This window comes from Kryptolebias marmoratus, linkage group LG16 (assembly GCF_001649575.2).
Source record: "Kryptolebias marmoratus isolate JLee-2015 linkage group LG16, ASM164957v2, whole genome shotgun sequence".
NCBI classification, from domain to species: domain Eukaryota; kingdom Metazoa; phylum Chordata; class Actinopteri; order Cyprinodontiformes; family Rivulidae; genus Kryptolebias; species Kryptolebias marmoratus.
In genome coordinates, this window is record NC_051445.1 from 7,133,841 (window position 1) to 7,150,990 (window position 17,150).

The window sequence follows — 17,150 nt, forward strand, 5'->3', positions numbered from 1 at the left end:
ATTCATGACAATGAACAAGAGCAGAACTGCAGTGACTCAGTCATTCAGAGTCTTATCTGCTCTGGAAAGGCACATTAAATGCTTCACACTACGTTATTGTTGATCTTTTTCAATGGTAGATAAATATATAGAAGCCAATAAAGATAAGCATTCAGTATTTTGTCCCTCGAGAATCAGCAATAAATACTTTTACTGCTGCCTCTGTTCCATTTTTTTCAAATAAATTGCTCCCCCTAGTGGAGAAACGAAGAGGTGTCAAACATTCAGGACAAAACAAAGGTGAACGTTTCCATATCAAAGTTTATTGCTGACATGCAAGTAGAGATCTGATGAAGTAGAAAAATATGTTTTTTTTATACAAATGTGTTTATCTGTACAATTATTCAGTTTTCTGTATACAGATGCCCATATCCAACCAAGCAGCTTACAACACGTCCCATGGGGTTTAAACAACACCACGTTTCACATCCCGCACCAGGTTTACAGTTGGAACGGTCAGGAATATATCAGATATATGCTGACAACTTTACAAATTTGTGGTATTATTCAGTTGAGGGGGGGCAGATTTGACTCAATGGGGGGAATTATTTTCAGTTTCAGTTGTTCTGACATACCTTACAAGTTTAAAATCGTGCAAAAAGTAACTTGTTTTCTACACAGTTAAACTATTTCCATGCTTTTCAGTCCACAACGCAGTTTACCAATACAGTTCAGTAAAACGATGAACATGGTCCAACCTATTAGCCTTCTGATCGGGGAAAGCGGTGAACAGTTACTGATCTGTACTCGTGTCTCATGGAAGATGGTGCTAAGACACTTTCTACAGACGTTCACTTAATATCAGCACTCAGCAATGGCTACGGAGCTCAGAAAACAACCTTTTCTGATGAACCTAGACTACTACAATACTGCTGTATACCCATGGAATTCACATTGAGATGGGAGAAAGCCAACGGCTCTCTTTACGCATCATTTTAGCCTCCAGGTGTGATGGTTGACGGCCAACGTGGCCTAAAGTGTGTTGAAACAGAGTTGGTAAGTCACTGGGTGGAACTACTGTACATACAATTTGACTGCCACAGTCATGATGGTACATTATTTACATACTGACCAAAAGAGTGCAGTCTGGAGAGAATTTGGGGGCAATGGAAGAAAAATTAAGTCCAAAACCCCCTCCAATAAATCAAGATAACATGAAAAGGTTTTATTTATTTAAAAAATAGAACTATGCAGTCAGTCTTATTATTAGTGTAGCTTAAGTTTACCACAAACATGGCAAGAAAACAATTTAGTAATTCTAAGAAAGAAAAAAAAAATGCTACTCTTTCGTGAACGTGTCAGTCAGGATAAAGATTTTGAAGGTTTAAGTGGAGCCACTGTTTGAGTGAACAATACTTCTTAAAGCTGAGAGAGCCGGGAGATGTGGAGCCTGCTTCACTGGCGTAAGTTACAACAATTATCAGCGATCAGATTTTAAGAAAAGTTTTAAACAGAAGGAAAGGTTGACTGTTTACAATCAATGTCTGTGATACAAGCACCAGTGGTTTGAAAAAGGGGGAAAGTCGACACAAGTGAATAAATAAGTCAACATAAAACTCCCAAGGAAAAAAAAAGGAAAAAGACATTTGAAAAAGATTCAAAGGCTATGTTCATTCAATCAGTTTGAATATAAATAGGAGGAAGTCCAGAAAGCCTACAGCAGGTATCAATATGCAAAGGCAAGAAGCAGTGTACAAATGTCTAACAGTCACTGAGTAGTAGCTTTGCCATGGTTTAAAGAATCATTGTGTAAAAGCAGAATTAATCAAAAAGCAAACCAAGCAACTACACTTAAAAATCTGTGAGTTATTTTTTCATTTACCTATGAAATATTACAGTACTCATTATCAGCCACTAGTTAGCCTCAGAAGAGCCTACGTAGTGAGATAAGACAAGGATGTACAAGATGAGCTTGAGAGAGGGCTTCGGAGTGGCAACAAATATGTGATCTTTTCCAATCTTAAAGCATTTGTGTTAATTCTCAAAAAAAAAAACATTCAGTCAAGCCCCATTTTAGCAGAGCCTGGTCTGGTTTTCACAGTGTCTGCCACAGCGGCAGGCCAGACAACAAAACACAATGAAAATTGGAAAATAGCTTAAAGGGTCGCACAGTGTCAGAGGGTTAACAGCTCGACAGCTTAGGAGACACTTATTTTGCCTGACCCAAAACAGACACATCCACACACACACACATGCACACACACTTGCAACACTCCTGGATACTGCAGATGTAGTAAAGCGTAGAATGACAGTTCACTTCACACTGAGAAACACTTATCCCATGACTGATTTTGATAAGAAGAAACAGGGAAGCTACCTGGAAGCCATTTCGTTCTAAATGAGTCTGAGAGTACCGGTTTCCTTGGCTAAGAATAAATTTAAGACAAGATTTTTGGCAAGGGAAACATGACAGTGCTGTATTGTGTCACTGTAGTAGCACGCTGGCACTGAGGAAGAGTTCCCATCAATATGCCTTGGCCTCATTCAGTTCTTGGCATTGTGACTCCCAGGTACCCCACACTAGCTGCCTAGATGCTAAGAATAGATTTCCACAGGGATGAGCAGAAGCAGGAGGACAAAGCATTATGCAAATATCAAAGTATGTGTATACATAAGCTTTGATATTCTTTCTTTTTTTCTTCAATGCAATTAGAGATAAAATGCTACTTATTCAGGTAAATGAAACAAAAGCTTATTCAGATTTTTAGAAACCACTGAAAAGGTTTCAAAACATATTGACTCCAACAGAAAACATTAATGCTTATGTCACTGATGGCATCAAGACTCCTTTGTTACAATCCCTTGTCTCAGGACAGTGAGCATGGGTTACCAACAGAGAAGAGGGACAAAGAGGTAGATTGATTTGAAATCAGAGTGGTGGACAGGACAAAGATCATTTTCATCACAGGAAAACAGTAGAGAGGAAGAGTAACATCAGAGAAGGAAGGTGAAATGGAGGTATACATAGGAGAGACATCTGTGATCAAGTGACCTGACTTGAGGCAATACCGAACCACTGTGAAGAGAGGGGAGTTGCTACATGATTCTGGACCTGTATTGCTCAGGGGACCCAGAATTAAGGGGGGGTTACAACAGGGAGATCTCAAAGGAGAAGGAAGGTGGGGTTTATAATATCTTTAACACTACAGGCAGAGCCTTGTGTCAGAGCCATGTGTGACTGTGCTAATGGGCTTGTTGCACAGTGACTGTGGGCGACCTGAGGACAAGGAACCTTTGGGTCAAAGTTTCGTCCAGGGCTTCGCGTGTTTCAGACTGGATCCAGACGGGGAGAGTGAAGCTCTGAGTTGGAAATGTGTTTTTCCTGCCCACCCTCTATCTGCTTCACCTAGCTTGCTAAAAACCCAAATGTTTGTCTCTCTGTCTGCAAGCTCAGGCAGGGGTCTCACGTGTGCAAGCTCAGTTTTGGGGCTTTCTTTGTTGGAGTCCTCTCTCGTCTCTGCAGGCGTCTTTACTTTCTGGGGAGGCTGGAGTGGGTGGCTGAAGGCTATTTTCGAAGAAAACGTTGGGCAAGGATAGCAGCATCTAGTGGACTGACAGGCTGGGCGTCGTGGCCCAAACGCCTAACAGGTGGGATGCTGCCGAACTGGCGGTTGGTGAGAAAGCTCTTGGATTCATGGCAAGTGTTCTTCTCTTCAGCCAGCAGCAGCTGCTGGCGCATGTAGTTCTCAAAATCGTACTGTGAAGACTCTTCAATCACCTTGGCCTGGGTGAGAAACCACATTCAGAACACTGCATTGTATTTACTGTGGTAAAACTGATAGCATATAAAAACTTACATGGGGTAAAATAACTGTTTCTTTTGAAAATGAAGTTTTAGATGAGAAGTTGTGAATATTAGCATTGAGCACAGGCCTCTTAAGAGCAATCTTTCTCTAAAATCTTACCTCTTGCAGATGTTCTGGGTGATTGAGCTGATCATCAATATCTGGAACCACCTGTAAAGGCCCACTCATCGATGAAACAGACTGCCTGTGAATAAATAAATACAACAGCATGATTAGCTTAGTAACAGTGTTGTCCAATTAGTTCACAGCCAGCAGCAGAACACAACGCCTCACATACAACCTAAACTGCCTTGTGTGCTGAACAACTCAGCTGCATTTAAAGAATTTGAAACAACACATAATAATGCAGTTTTCCAAATATCCAGCAGAGGGTGTATTTACCACGAGGCAATGATGGCACTAAGGGACTCCAGCACTTCTCCTGCAGTCAGCCTCTGCTGTGGGTCCAGCACGAGCAGCTTTCGAATGAGGCACACCGTGTTCTCTGACACACGACCATCTCTGTAAGAAAGAACAAAAAAGGCTAGTTTATTAACATAAAATGTAAGAAAACTACAAGGTCAATTTATAAGTTAGAAAACTGAACATAAATATTAGATCGTCAGCCAATGCATTGAGAATAACCATTTCAGTCAAGGTCTGTACACCTTGCTGATGTCACAAAATCTGCTTTAATCCCAGGATTAGAATATAAAAGAGAAAAAATTCTGTATAAACACACACAGATTAAGTTAGTCCGAATAAGAACTCTGACAGTTGCTGTCTGAATGAACATGAATGTGTTGACTCTGTGCTGTTAGAGTGATGTGGTTCTAATGCTTTATATAAATCACACCAGGTTACAGACTCACTCTGGGATGGAGTACTCTGCAGCCTTGATCTTACGGAAGAGTTCTTGAGGTATGCTATCATAAAAAGGAAACTGGCCATACAGCATGGTGAACAGAACTACGCCAAGGGCCCACATGTCGCTGGGCTTACCACGGTACGGACGACCTGCAGACAGGATGAAGAGGGGATCAGAGACTGTTGTTTAGAATTCAAAAAGAATGTACAGAATGGTTCGTGTGCAGGTTAGACATCAATGGTGATATTATTTTAGAGAAATAAAACTTTATGTCTTTATGACTCAGGAGTGATCAAGCACGTAATCAGTTCAATCCCTGTCAAACAACCAAGTTTAATGATTAAACAAACCAGCAAACAGAAAAGAACGCACTGACTCAACATCTATATAGCGTACCAGAAATTCTAAGAACCATAAGCAGATCCAGGGGTGAACCCGGCCAGCATTTCTGTCCACTGAAGCTCCATCGTAAAGTAGCTGGATGCAGTTTTTTGTTTGTTTTGTTTTGGGGTTTTTTAAAGCAGGCACTATTTGGTTCCTAACTTGGAAAATCAGATCTCCCACTGCTCAGAACAAGTCTGATTTTATTTTATTTTTGTTCAAAACTAACAAAACAAAAACCCCTGAGATAATTAGACTGGAGCTGATGAGGGTGTAACATCATAGATGTGCATTACCATAGCCTGTGTGTTACAGCCAGCAAGGCGACAGCAACAGCAGTGAGCAATTATGTTAAAGCTTGTGTGACACACACACACACACAGGCGGGGGATGGGAGTAGTTTCCCTCTAGTGAGTCATCAGTGCATGAGTCACTGATGCTCTGTTTAATTGTGTGCCTGTCACGTTATGCTGATATGTACGTGAAGGTTTTATCTACAGTTTTCAACTGGTTGGACAGGAAAGATGTGTGTTTGAAATCAGTCTAAATCTTGCACATTTTACAGGATGTTTGCTAGAAAACCAGTGACTAAACTGATGCAAGTAGAGTCTTCCATGGAAGAGCCCCCTCAAATACTGGTGTTACTGGTGTGCAGCAACTCATACATGACCCATTTACTTGGACAATGAGCATTATAAAGCTGAACAATAAAAATGTATTCACACTTTGTTCAGACTAAAACTGTTTCATAAAGAGGAAGATGGCTTCCTCTGCAGACACCATACATGAGAAAATGCAACATCACCATGATTACAAAAAAAGGCATTTGCCAGTCCAAGATTGCAACACAGCCTTCTTCTGATTGCTTAATAAATGGAAATTCAAACAGAAGACTGACTGCTAATGTTACGCAACGCAATAAGAATTCCAGGATCCTCTCTAGACTCAAATCCGAAAGGGTGACTTCTCTTACCAGAATTCTCGAGTCAGACATTGTGACAAGTGTGTTGCACCAATGTATTTCACGTGAAGTTGCAGCACATCAGTTCTATTTTGCCTCACCTTTAACACTTGTGATGACATTTTCGCACTTGCTTACACATGGGTCAATAAAAGCAGACGTGAGACTGATGGGACAGGTTTTGTATGGTGTCAAAAGCAGCAGTACACTTCTTCTAACAAATAACTGTCTGACAGAAAACCCAAACCCTTCTCATGTAAAAAAAAAAAAAAAAAAAGCAACTTATTGGATACCTGCAATGTAGCTGAAAAAGAACACGTGTGTGACATATTCTTCACTCACCACTTAACACATCAGGACTTATGTAGGCAGGACTCCCTCGCTGGTCTTTCAGCAGGTCATCCTCACTCACCAGATGCTTTCCCAGGCAGAAGTTAGTGATGGTGATGCGGTGAGTCCTTTAAACAGAAAAACAAAAACAGAAAACTTAAAATTCTATATAGCTCTAATAAAGACTTCTTCAGGATGACAGACAAATACAGCGTTTGTTGGCTCAACAATGTTGGCACAGCTCCTTGAAAAATAAATATTCAAGGAAACATTCAAGTTTCTGAAAAACATTTCTGCCAACCTATATGATTTTTAGTTTAAGAAGAATATATATTTTTTTTAATATGGAGGGTCATTAGACTAATTCATATAGATCATTGAGTATTTAGTTCAAAGCATGTATTCCTTCTTCCCCCACATGGTCTACAAAATCTTTATTGCTTTTCAAAAAAAAGTAAGTTCAAGATCAACAGTGAGGTTTTAGCCCCATATTTTCATACAGATGTTTTAGGAACAAAATGGCATCTCTTGTGTTTTAAAAGTTCTATAAAACCAGGTCCATTTAATTAGTTTGCGCCTACAGAAATGTGTTAATAAGAAATAGGTCATCAAAATAAATTTAGTTTGCCTATGACAGAGTGAAACCAGATTTCATTAAAGCCGTGCTTTTGCTGTAGAGGGAAAAAAAGTGCAGTTTGACAAACATATGAGTCAGCCTGTGGCTTATGATAATTGTTGCAATGACTAAGCCTGCATGGAGATGTGTTGGAAATTGAATATATATAAAACTTGAGAAGATCTGAAATATGTACACAAACATGCAACTTCAAGTACACCCACACAATCACTCCCATGGTGAACAGGGGCACACACACAGACACACACAAAGCAGCTACCACTGTCTATGGCGTAGTCCTCTCTGCATCACGCTTTTCACCCACATCCGCTTTCTAAAAAGCCTGAGGTCAACAGCTTCCTTTATTCTCTCTCACTTTCACACCCTGGTCCATCACATATTCACTGCTCCCTTTGCCATGTCTGGAGCCAATTCCTGCGAAACACTCTTCAACCAAATGCGCCAATCTCAACCCTCCCTGCAGAACATTCACTCTGCATAATTTCTGCTTCTTATGTGATCCAACCCTTTTAACTGCTTTTGCTGTTGAATACTCAATAACCATGCAGTGGCCTTGTGAACTGCACGAGGATCGGCAGACGGAGAGGAGCGTGATGCTTCAAGGACCCTCCACATAAAAGCTTCCTTTATGAAGGAGTCTGTTCTTTTGTCTGTGTGCACCACAACCCAGGCCTCTATTCTTGCACCGGAGATTGGATAAATGAAATTGCATGTTTGCCTTGTGAGGCAAGACTCCCTGAGGACTGCAGAGAGACCACACCGTCTCTGCTTCCTGGTCACATGACTCCGGGTAAGTCAGGAAACCAGAGACCTAAACACCCCCGATGACTTCTCCTTTCCGACCCACAATAAAAATATACCAGCTGACGAGAAGGGAGGTTAAACTCAGGGCAACTTCTTCATAAACCAGCAAATATTGTTTCCCAGAACTGCTAGGGAAATGCAATTTAAACAGCGTTATTAACCCAAAAGTTTTAGTATAGCAGGTTTTTAATTCTTTGAATAGTGAATGGTATTGCAACATAGATTTCATTTGTTGCCACATTAAAAAATGTGAATGTTATAGATAAGACCTTTAGGCAGCATACATCCATATATGGCTCTTAATCTATAAAAATTGACAGGATGTCATTATAACTCAAAATTTATTGTCAGTGAATCTGTAGATCAATTTATGACATCCTGGTTTCAAAACGGTGGCTTTGTGAAAGGAAATCATATCTTTCTTGCAAAAACTGCTGAGCTTAGTTGCATTGGTGTTTTCCCCAGAATGTTGACAAGCAGCGCAGGAGGAGAGTTAGTTTTGAATCAGTATGCCTCTAGGTTGACTATGTTTTCCCACACTGACTGTACATTTCACACACATCTGGAACGGGATGACAAGAAGCCATAAAAAGTGCTGCATGTAGTGACTTCCCCACTAAAATGCTTTTGTCGGAACAGGGCTGCATTGTAAAAAAGATAAAATGAAAAGAGAGAAAACAAACAGAACATGGGGTAAATAAATGTTGACTATCGGCGTAGACGCGTGTGTGTGTGTGTGTGTGTGTGTGTGTGTGTGTGTGTGTGTGAGTGAGAGAGAGAGAGAGACTTGCACTGTGGTGAGTCAGCTCTAAGCTATTGGGCCTTTGGCATGCCTCTCCTTTGTCTCCAGCTGGGACGGAGTGTTCCGCTCGTCTGATCCTCTCCCCACCACCCTCGTCCCCTGGCCAAAACACTCTCCCATTTCATCACTAACGCCACTACTGCTTTTACTGCTGCTGCTGGTAGTGGGGGTTAAGGTTGCTGATGCAGAGGACTCAGAGTGTGTATGCAATAATAAAAAAATAAATAAATATGCCAGTGGGGTGACATCTAAATGCACGTACTACTCTTATTTAAATCACGTGGAAAAAAGTTGATGAGTTTCTGCAGCTTAAGTATGATTATCATCACTTTATATCTGGTAGTCAAGAAACTGAGGACAAAGCTTGATTTGGATCAAATTTTATGCACCTTCTCAAACTGCAAGTACACATATCACTCCAATTTGTGTAAATAGTGAAACAAAACAGTCATCACATTTATGCATGCAGAGGTAATATTTACCAGTTCCAAATTCAATATATTTTGCACTGTTGATTCTGTCGCCAATATTTGATGTACATGAATCTAAACACAACAGCAAACAACTGAGAATAATCTCACTCTTGGCCAAAGAATGTGACCCCTGTCTGGGTTTAAAGCTTAATGCTCACTGGATACGGGCTGCTGGGGCCACAGAGGCATCTTGCACATAACTGTGCAAACTAAAATGCCAGAACTTCCACAAAAGGTGAGATTATTCGCTGGTGAACTGACTGACAAGACCAGAGCAAGGCCTGAGCACAGTCTTACCGTTTGTTCAGCACCATGTTTCCAAGCTTGAGGTCTCTATGCACAATGTTTTTCTACAGACAGGAAAAAGAGAAGGAAAAAAGAAAGTACGGTCACGTTGCGCTCAGTGAATCACTGGTACAATAAGTTCGTTTCTGGGAGTGGCACACAAGCTTGGGAAATGAGTAATCAGAAAAATGTGGAACCAACAAACAATAACAAAGCATTTTCTCCTTCAGTTAACCAAAAACTCTGTAGTATGAAAGTATTCTCCATTGAAGAAAAATTAAAGAGCATAAGCAGAATGAACACCTTTTTCAAAAAGAGAAGTTGTCTTGGACTAGTCCGTGCACCTCTGACTTACTTTATGAAGGGCTTCTACCACACGCACCACATCGTAGAAAATGATAATGGCTTCACGCTCGCTCAGTCGTTTCTCCTTTATGACATAATGCTGGAGATTAATCAGATCTGCCGTCTTGTCACTGAAATCGTGCGCACACAGGCAGTCCAGTACAAGGCAAATTCGCTTCTTCATCTTGCGGACTTTGTTGGCCTCCGTGTCCTCCACTATTTCATAGGCTCGATCCTGATGAAAAATAAACAGAATGAAGGGTGAGAAACACATTTTTGAGAGGACAGAATCATTTGTGTGTTTCAGATGAACTTTCTGTCAGTGTCCAATCGATATATTGTGGGGCGTCCACAAATGCATCAAATAGAGTGGATTTATTCTCTGAACTGAAGGATCAAGCAAACTTCCATTATTCAACAGCCTGCATGTAGCTGACATGAGTAAGACATCTGCCCAACCACAGTGAGTGCTTTAAAAAAAAGATGAGAAAGATGAGAAAGGTCATTCCTATTTTTCAAGCTCAAACGATGTTTTTTTTTTTTTTAGATGCAGTTGGCACCTCTGAAAGAATACATTATGAACTGGTTCTCTGACAGTGTAGCTCCACTGGAATATTCTAATCAATACTGCAAACCTAAATGATTCAGGTGGCATGGCTCAATGCTGCTATTCTGAGAGCATCAGAGTGAAATGGACAGGATATGAAAGAAAGGGTGAGAGAGCTGATGGAACAATAACAAAGTTAGAGAAGGCAGGTGGGGGGGCTTCATTATGAATGGATGAGGCTGTGAACAAAGAATGACTGCAGATAAATATAACTTTTAATGACACTTCCATATCGCTACTGAAACAATCTTGATAAGGAAAGTAAGAACAGCTGGCTTGACTAACACTGAGCTGATAAGACTGGGCTGTTTGCTGCACAAGCATAATGGAAATTTACTCTAAAGTGAAAATTAGGTGACAGAATCTTTTCTAAAAAAAGGGATTTTGTTCCATATCAATATCAGTTGCACAAAATTATGCCCCACACTGTGCCGAGTAATGCACCAAAAACAATGATACATTTAAAAAAAAATTAAATTTACAACATTATATGTTTAAGAATATATTGCAAATATCTATGTACCTGGAAGAGGCCATGATGGTGGACCACCCCGTCCTGGTTGTGCAACAGAGAAAGCAAAGAATATTCTGTGTGCAGCAGCATCTTCCCCTGTCTCTCCTCCTGAGTCTCCCCTGCAGAGTCGACTCGCTCCTCCAGTGTCAGGATCTGACAACAAGGAAAACATCAGGTCACAAAAAAAAAAAGATTTGAAAAGAGGACAGAAAAAAAACTGATATAGAGGTTATCTTAAATTAAGGAATTGAACTGAATCTAAACCTGAAGCATTGGGATTCCAGGTAAACTAGTTCCTTACTTTCCTTTCTCCCCTATTATCGCTTTAAAGCCCTCTACATTGTGAAAAAACACTGGAAAAACCCAACAAAAACACTGCCTGGCTAATGTTTTGTTGTTTGTGCCAGACTTGAAAGAGGGGCAATAAAATGTACACAAAAAAGGGTCAAAGGTTCAAAGGTCCAATGGGACATTATAGCTTTTGTTCTGACTGATTTGCTTGATTTAAAACTGATTTTTTTTTTAGGAAATACACAAATAGGAGAACAAAACAAAGTTCTGATCCTGATGGACTTACTTTGAGCTGATAGAAATCATCTGTGCCATCTTTTCTGGCCAAACACTGAACTATGCTCGGCACCGGTGAGTTGCCCAAGCGAGGACCTGCAAGGATAAGAGAAGGAACAGCTGCATGACCAAAAGGCAGTCTAAACGCCTGAGCATGTGCTCTCACCGCAGCTCATTAAAGGCTGCATGTGCATTTACCCATTAACACCACAAGTGCAATGTTTTCTTTGGCACCAGGTAATGCAAATAGTTGAAGCTTTGGAGCAGAAAACCAACACATTTCAGACTATGAGAAAGAAAAACATTTTCCAGAGCGAAGAAAACAATCTCGCCCCAAGTAAGACCTTTCTGGCTAATATAATGGGGATCAGCAAAATTCTTCAAATTCTTGTCTCATGCGTGCTACAATATACTCACATAAGTACCCCACAACTCACACAAGGTTTTCCCAAATTTCCTGTACAGGTTAGGTATGGTAACAATGCACTTAATCCACAAGTGATCCACTTACTAAATTTTTTGTGTACAATTTTAATGGTAAGCTGATGAGCAAACATAAGTAAATTTCATACCAAGGACGAAGGGGCCTGCTCTCTTTGCGTTACTGCCAGATATCCCAGGACAATGCAGCTTGCTGGCTCTGCCTGATGTCTCTCCAGCTCCCCTCTCTGAAGAGCGCCGCTTGGACATCCTGGAGCTCTACAGAGAAACAAATCTGTTTAGCTCATGGGATAAAGATAGGCCAGTCAAAGTCAAAGCACACACACATGACTGCAAAGACAAACTCTAAATGCTTGACAACAAAAGTACTGTCAGTAATCTGGAATCAAGGCAAGGGTTTTATAAATAGGCGTCAATAGTGTTTAGAAATAAAGACTTAAAGCTGTAGCAAAGGTCATACAGGCTGGTTGTGGGGACACTGATCAGTGAACAGCAGAGAAAGGAGGTAAAATTCAGGGCAGCTCCACCCAGCCCATTTTAAATATCCCTCCCCTCACATTTACACACCTCTGTGTTAATGTGAGACCATTACAGTTCCATTTAGAATAATGGCTGCTGGCGTCAAGGGTAACACCAAAGATTCAATCTCTTTAACAGGCGACGTGTAAGCGGCACAATCTGTAATTTAAAATGCAGCACACTTACATGCAAACCCATGGCACAAGGACAAGATTTGTTAAACAGAAGCCTTTTGATTTGAATCTTTAATCCTTAGCTTTCCCTAAACCAGTGAACATAGGTCAAAAAAAAAAAAAAAATCGCTGGGACCCTTAATCTGCATGTTTTATCTCAAAATCTGGACAGAATTTGTGCAGCCAGCTTATCTCTGCAGACCTTCCTCTGAAAGGGAATACGTGCAAGGAAGAAACTTAAAAATACCAAGCTGATGTATTGTGATGGGAACGAACATTTGCGTGCAAGAAGAACCGGTGACAGTGTGACACATTGTCATTAAATGCACAACTTAAACTGACGCGGCAGATCTCATTTACCTCCCAGAAATTGGAGAGCATGAGGTATGCTTTGTTTACTGATACCGAGTTCCTATGTGATGAAATGCCATCTGTTTCCCGTAATGGGGAAGTAGAGCGATGAACTGAGAGGAATGATTCACCCTGCTGTCGTCCCAAGTTTTCATTGGGCAGAAATGCCTAAATGTCTGAGTGATAACACCAACTAGAGGGTGCCGGCAAACCTCTGACCAATCCAAAAATAGTTTCAAAAAGACTCAGTTTAAAGAATCATGGAAGTAAAATGAAAAACAAAGAGTGACATATCTAAAAACATGTCAGGGATAGCTGAAGTCTGCCCATTTCTGTTCTGGTGATTCAAACATATAAAGTGCAAATCATCACATCCCACAAACAAAGCAAAACAAAGGATGCTGACAGACACAAAAACATTCAGAAAAAAAAAATCTATAGTACCTCACAAATAAAACTCAAAAAAATTGTTTTTAATCAATAAACAATGTCCCTGTTACAAAACTAATCATGTGCAGCTCGCCAGTTGGCATTTTTGGGCACAGACAAGACAGGACAGTTGGCAGTCAGTAAGGGCTAGTATGAATTCTCACTTCCACAAGGCTTTTTGTGATCCCAGACAGCAGACAGTGTCATCATCATGTCTCTCGCCCATCTGTCTCCATCTCCGCTAGTCATCACCCACTGAGTCTGATGAGCTGAGGTTTTCTGACAACATTAATGGCACAAGGCAGAGTGACACCAAGTCACACTGCTGATAGTAAGACAGTGTCACTCCAGAGGATACAAAGAGGTGGATAATCAGGTAATGCAATTCATAAAGCTCCTGGATGGGGGAATTGATTTCTTGACACGGATCGTGTGGCTTATTGTGCTGCCAGAAAAATACATCTAAATTGTTAGCTCAGTGCAAGGAAGGCAGCTTGACTGACTCATTCACATAAAATGATACAAACATACAGCAAACAAACCTGAGGCTATTCATCTACCAAGTAAAAACCAGCCGCAGTGTTGGCGGCCGACCCAGACACACGCAAAAAGCAAAAGGTCGATGTAACCAACGACTGCACACTGACCTAAATGACATCAGCTTGATGACAGCACACAGCTATCTTTTTCTGACACCGCTGTGTCTCTCTGCACAGCCACTGGTCTGGCAAGCAAGACTGCCTCTCTGACTGTACCAGAGGGAGGACAAGAACAGATACAGTCTCTGAATCATATCACACAAAAAAAGGAGGAGAGACACGCTTTGCCAGTGCCCACGAGAAATGTGGGCACCTTAAATAGTATCAGAACAAAACAACCACGTAGGTGTCTCAAGATCCACCCACCCAGACTTCGTGCCATTTGTCTGGCTCTGCAAGAAAAGGCTTGACTGCAAAAATCAAGAGGTAGCAGCAGCAAGCAACACTTGAGGGAAAGTGCATTACTAATAGAGAGGATCTAATCGAAGGAATCCACAAGTGGAACAAATAACACAAAATAAAAAATGGAAAGGTACTCGTGCTTTGAATGCCATCCTATCGTCCACCTTTCATAGATACCTGGAGCTGTAGGATAAACAACACTGCAATAAGAACGCCCTTGACCACACGACCACCCTCGGGACACAAGGTCACGATGTAAACCAAATGAAAATAAATACAAATGCAAGCTGTCACAAGTTGCTTGCATGGTGCCATTTTTTTACGTCCACAAGGTCTGGACACTCTGTTCTGGCAGCAAGCAGAGTAAACTCGTGGAGTAAAACGCTGACGTTACGCCTTGCAACTTGGACACGAGCAGATCAGCACTTAAAAGAGCGAGTCGCTCATGTATTATGCATCAGCAGAGAGCTATGCGACTGTCTTTAACAAACGCTGCACCCAGTGCTCCGTTGTGTGCGCAAATTACTGACTTGACGTCATGTTAACAAACACAATTTCTCGCCTTATTCGCTTATTTGGTACGACAGCGGAGCTAATTCAACTCATCGGCTAAACAGCTTCGGGCTTAGTAGTCACACAAAGGGACACACACACAAGGAGTTGGGCTTTCAGTGCAAACTGTAAAAAGGAACCGTTAGCAAAATTACGTCCACTTTAAAGCGAACACCGATGTAGCCAAAAGGTTTTAAAAGTAATTGGCGGCGAGTGACATTAGCTAACGCAAAGCTGTAGTAGGGCAGCCGGGGAGGCCATTTAAACAAAGTAGGTAACATTACAGCTGGCTAACACAGTGAGTGTCAGAAAACCTCGCTTACCTCGAGCCGAAACCGCCGGGTAAAATCTGCGTTGACGCCTTAAAACACAGACATTTCTTGGATAAACGCCGTGGTGGGTGTACGGAGCGTCCCGGTTAGACAGAAAAGACCACAAAGATTCGCTTTCGGGTTCTTTAACCTCGGTTACTGAAATGAGCAATTAAGTAAAAAGCCTCCGCTGCTCGCTGATAGCATCTTTCCACAGCGACAACGCCACCTGACAACGGAAATGACGCACAAGCACGTTTGATTGACGGCCCGGATCGACCAATGGCAACCGTCGCATTTTAGGTCTAACGGTTCCGCCCCGATGATGAAATTCTTTGCATAATAAAAGTTTCTAAATGAAACCATGACATCATGGTAGTCGCGTTGTAAAAATTTAAATACTTACAAGTTATTTTTATGAGTTGTAATAAAAATACCATTTGTAAATGCACACAGACGAGAGTGCAATATATAAAGCATCCTAGAGATGCTTTGGAAGGATAATCCTGCTCCAGAGAGCTTCTCTTTGAGGCAACTCTGGTAACATTTTTGCTCAAGGTGAATCAAACCACAAAAAATGTAAACAAATGTAAAAATTAACAATGACATGCAACTGCAAAGACTTAAAATGATGGGCAGGCATTTTAAAGTAAAACAACAAATGTCTGTAATAGACATAAATGAATTAAAGCTGATGGGAAATGAAATAAAAACACAGAGGGTCTCAAAAACACAACAAAATGCACAACCACCGTGAAATTTAAAATGAAGTAAATTTGTTTAAGCTTTTGGTCCCTCTTTCTGATTCAGTATCTCGCTATTGTGTGGAGATTACAAGTCTGTCCTGCAAAGGCCTGCTGGTTTCTAATCTGTTCATGACAAAAATCTGTTTCATATTACTAAAAATATCAAAACATTTTGCAATTTCAGCTTAACCTATACAATGCTTGTCTGTTTATAGTTTTAGCACAAAAATAACTTATTACTTCTTTTTGTAAAACCAGATTTAAAAATTGAAGCTGATTTTTGAAATGTAATCACATAAATTATTTTATAATTAGATAAATACAACATTGCTTCTCATTTAGGTTAACTATATGAGTCAGTGAAACTGCATGACTGCTTACTCACTACATTATCTGATTTATTACATTATTTTACTGAAACCGAGTGTTCAAAGGGTGCTACATGAGAGTTAAAATTACAGTTTACTCAGATTTTATGCCGTTTTCTTCAACACAGAACAGCCTAAAATCACCAGAAAGCCATTCTGTTTCTCAATTACTCTGCAAACCTATCTTAGAATGACTGACATTTTGCAGAGCCCACCTAACTTCCTAATTTAGACTAACTGAATAATCTAAAATTCCACCCACAGCTACCAGTTTCCAACTAGTGGGCAGATGTGACAGACACAGAGAGGCCAAGTTAAATGGCAGAGCTTTATTTTGAGTTGCACTCGTCTTCCTGTCTTGACTCAGCAGAGCGCATGCCCCCAGCCACATAAAACACAATCAGGCTGTGGCTTTAGGGTGTCCTGCCCGCACCCTTTAAAGAGGAAACTGAATCATTTCGAAAATGCAGGTTCTGTGAGAGAAACATCCGACAAGTTAGGCGAAAAAACAAGTTTACTTGTGTATATTAATTGACTCAGTGGCGAGCGCAACTCTTCTACTTAAGGGGTTTTTCATTTAAACACATTTTAGCACAAGCACATTTGAAAAGATTTCGGATGTAAAAATATCTGTGAGCTGAACTGTATAGGTTCTGCAGTATACCTGGCCTGAGATCTGGTTTCTGTTTGTTTTGTAAGTAGGCTGTACCCTGAGGGCAAAGTCTTTCTTTTTGTGAGATTATTGGGAAGACCTCACCAGAATCCTCCTCCCCCAGATCAATTCAGAGAAGTGTCTCAGCATGTTTGCTGCTATGGTATGTACTCAGTTCATGTGTGTGGCTGACTGGAGAAGAGCAGACAGGCTTACTTTTACTCACAAGCTTTTTTACGCACAAAACAGTGTCTGTTAGTGATTATTTT

At 40.8% G+C, this 17,150-nt stretch overlaps 1 protein-coding gene across 2 annotated transcripts; it reads right to left on the bottom strand.

Annotated features, from left to right (window-relative positions):
- Nucleotides 1–282: 282 nt before the first annotated feature.
- On the bottom strand, nt 283–15,357 carry stk40 (serine/threonine kinase 40). 2 transcript variants are annotated; one of them, XM_017415624.3, is made up of 12 exons: nt 15,128–15,357; nt 13,476–13,590; nt 11,971–12,097; nt 11,409–11,494; nt 10,841–10,984; nt 9,721–9,945; nt 9,378–9,430; nt 6,377–6,492; nt 4,697–4,841; nt 4,227–4,346; nt 3,945–4,029; nt 283–3,763 (listed from the first exon to the last, which is right to left on the bottom strand). In XM_017415624.3, the coding sequence occupies exons 3-12, from the start codon at nt 12,086–12,088 to the stop codon at nt 3,545–3,547; spliced, it is 1,311 nt and encodes a 436-aa protein (XP_017271113.1). In that variant the 5' UTR covers nt 12,089–12,097; nt 13,476–13,590; nt 15,128–15,357; the 3' UTR covers nt 283–3,544. The 2 variants fall into 2 exon arrangements, with proteins under 2 accessions (XP_017271113.1, XP_017271112.1); XM_017415623.3 differs by lacking the exon at nt 13,476–13,590 and having other exon boundaries at nt 15,128–15,356.
- Between the last annotated feature and the right edge of the window lie 1,793 nt (nt 15,358–17,150).

Bases quoted from the DNA above. Each gene is read 5' to 3' on its own strand.
- stk40 (XM_017415624.3), bottom strand. From the start codon at position 12,088: ATGTCCAAGCGGCGCTCTTCAGAGAGGGGAGCTGGAGAGACATCAGGC. The intron at 10,985-11,408 runs GTAAGTCCATCA...CCTTGTTGTCAG, and splicing joins ATGATTTCTATCAGCTCAAA to ATCCTGACACTGGAGGAGCG. The intron at 4,030-4,226 runs GTAAATACACCC...ATTTATTCACAG, and splicing joins AGTGCCATCATTGCCTCGTG to GCAGTCTGTTTCATCGATGA.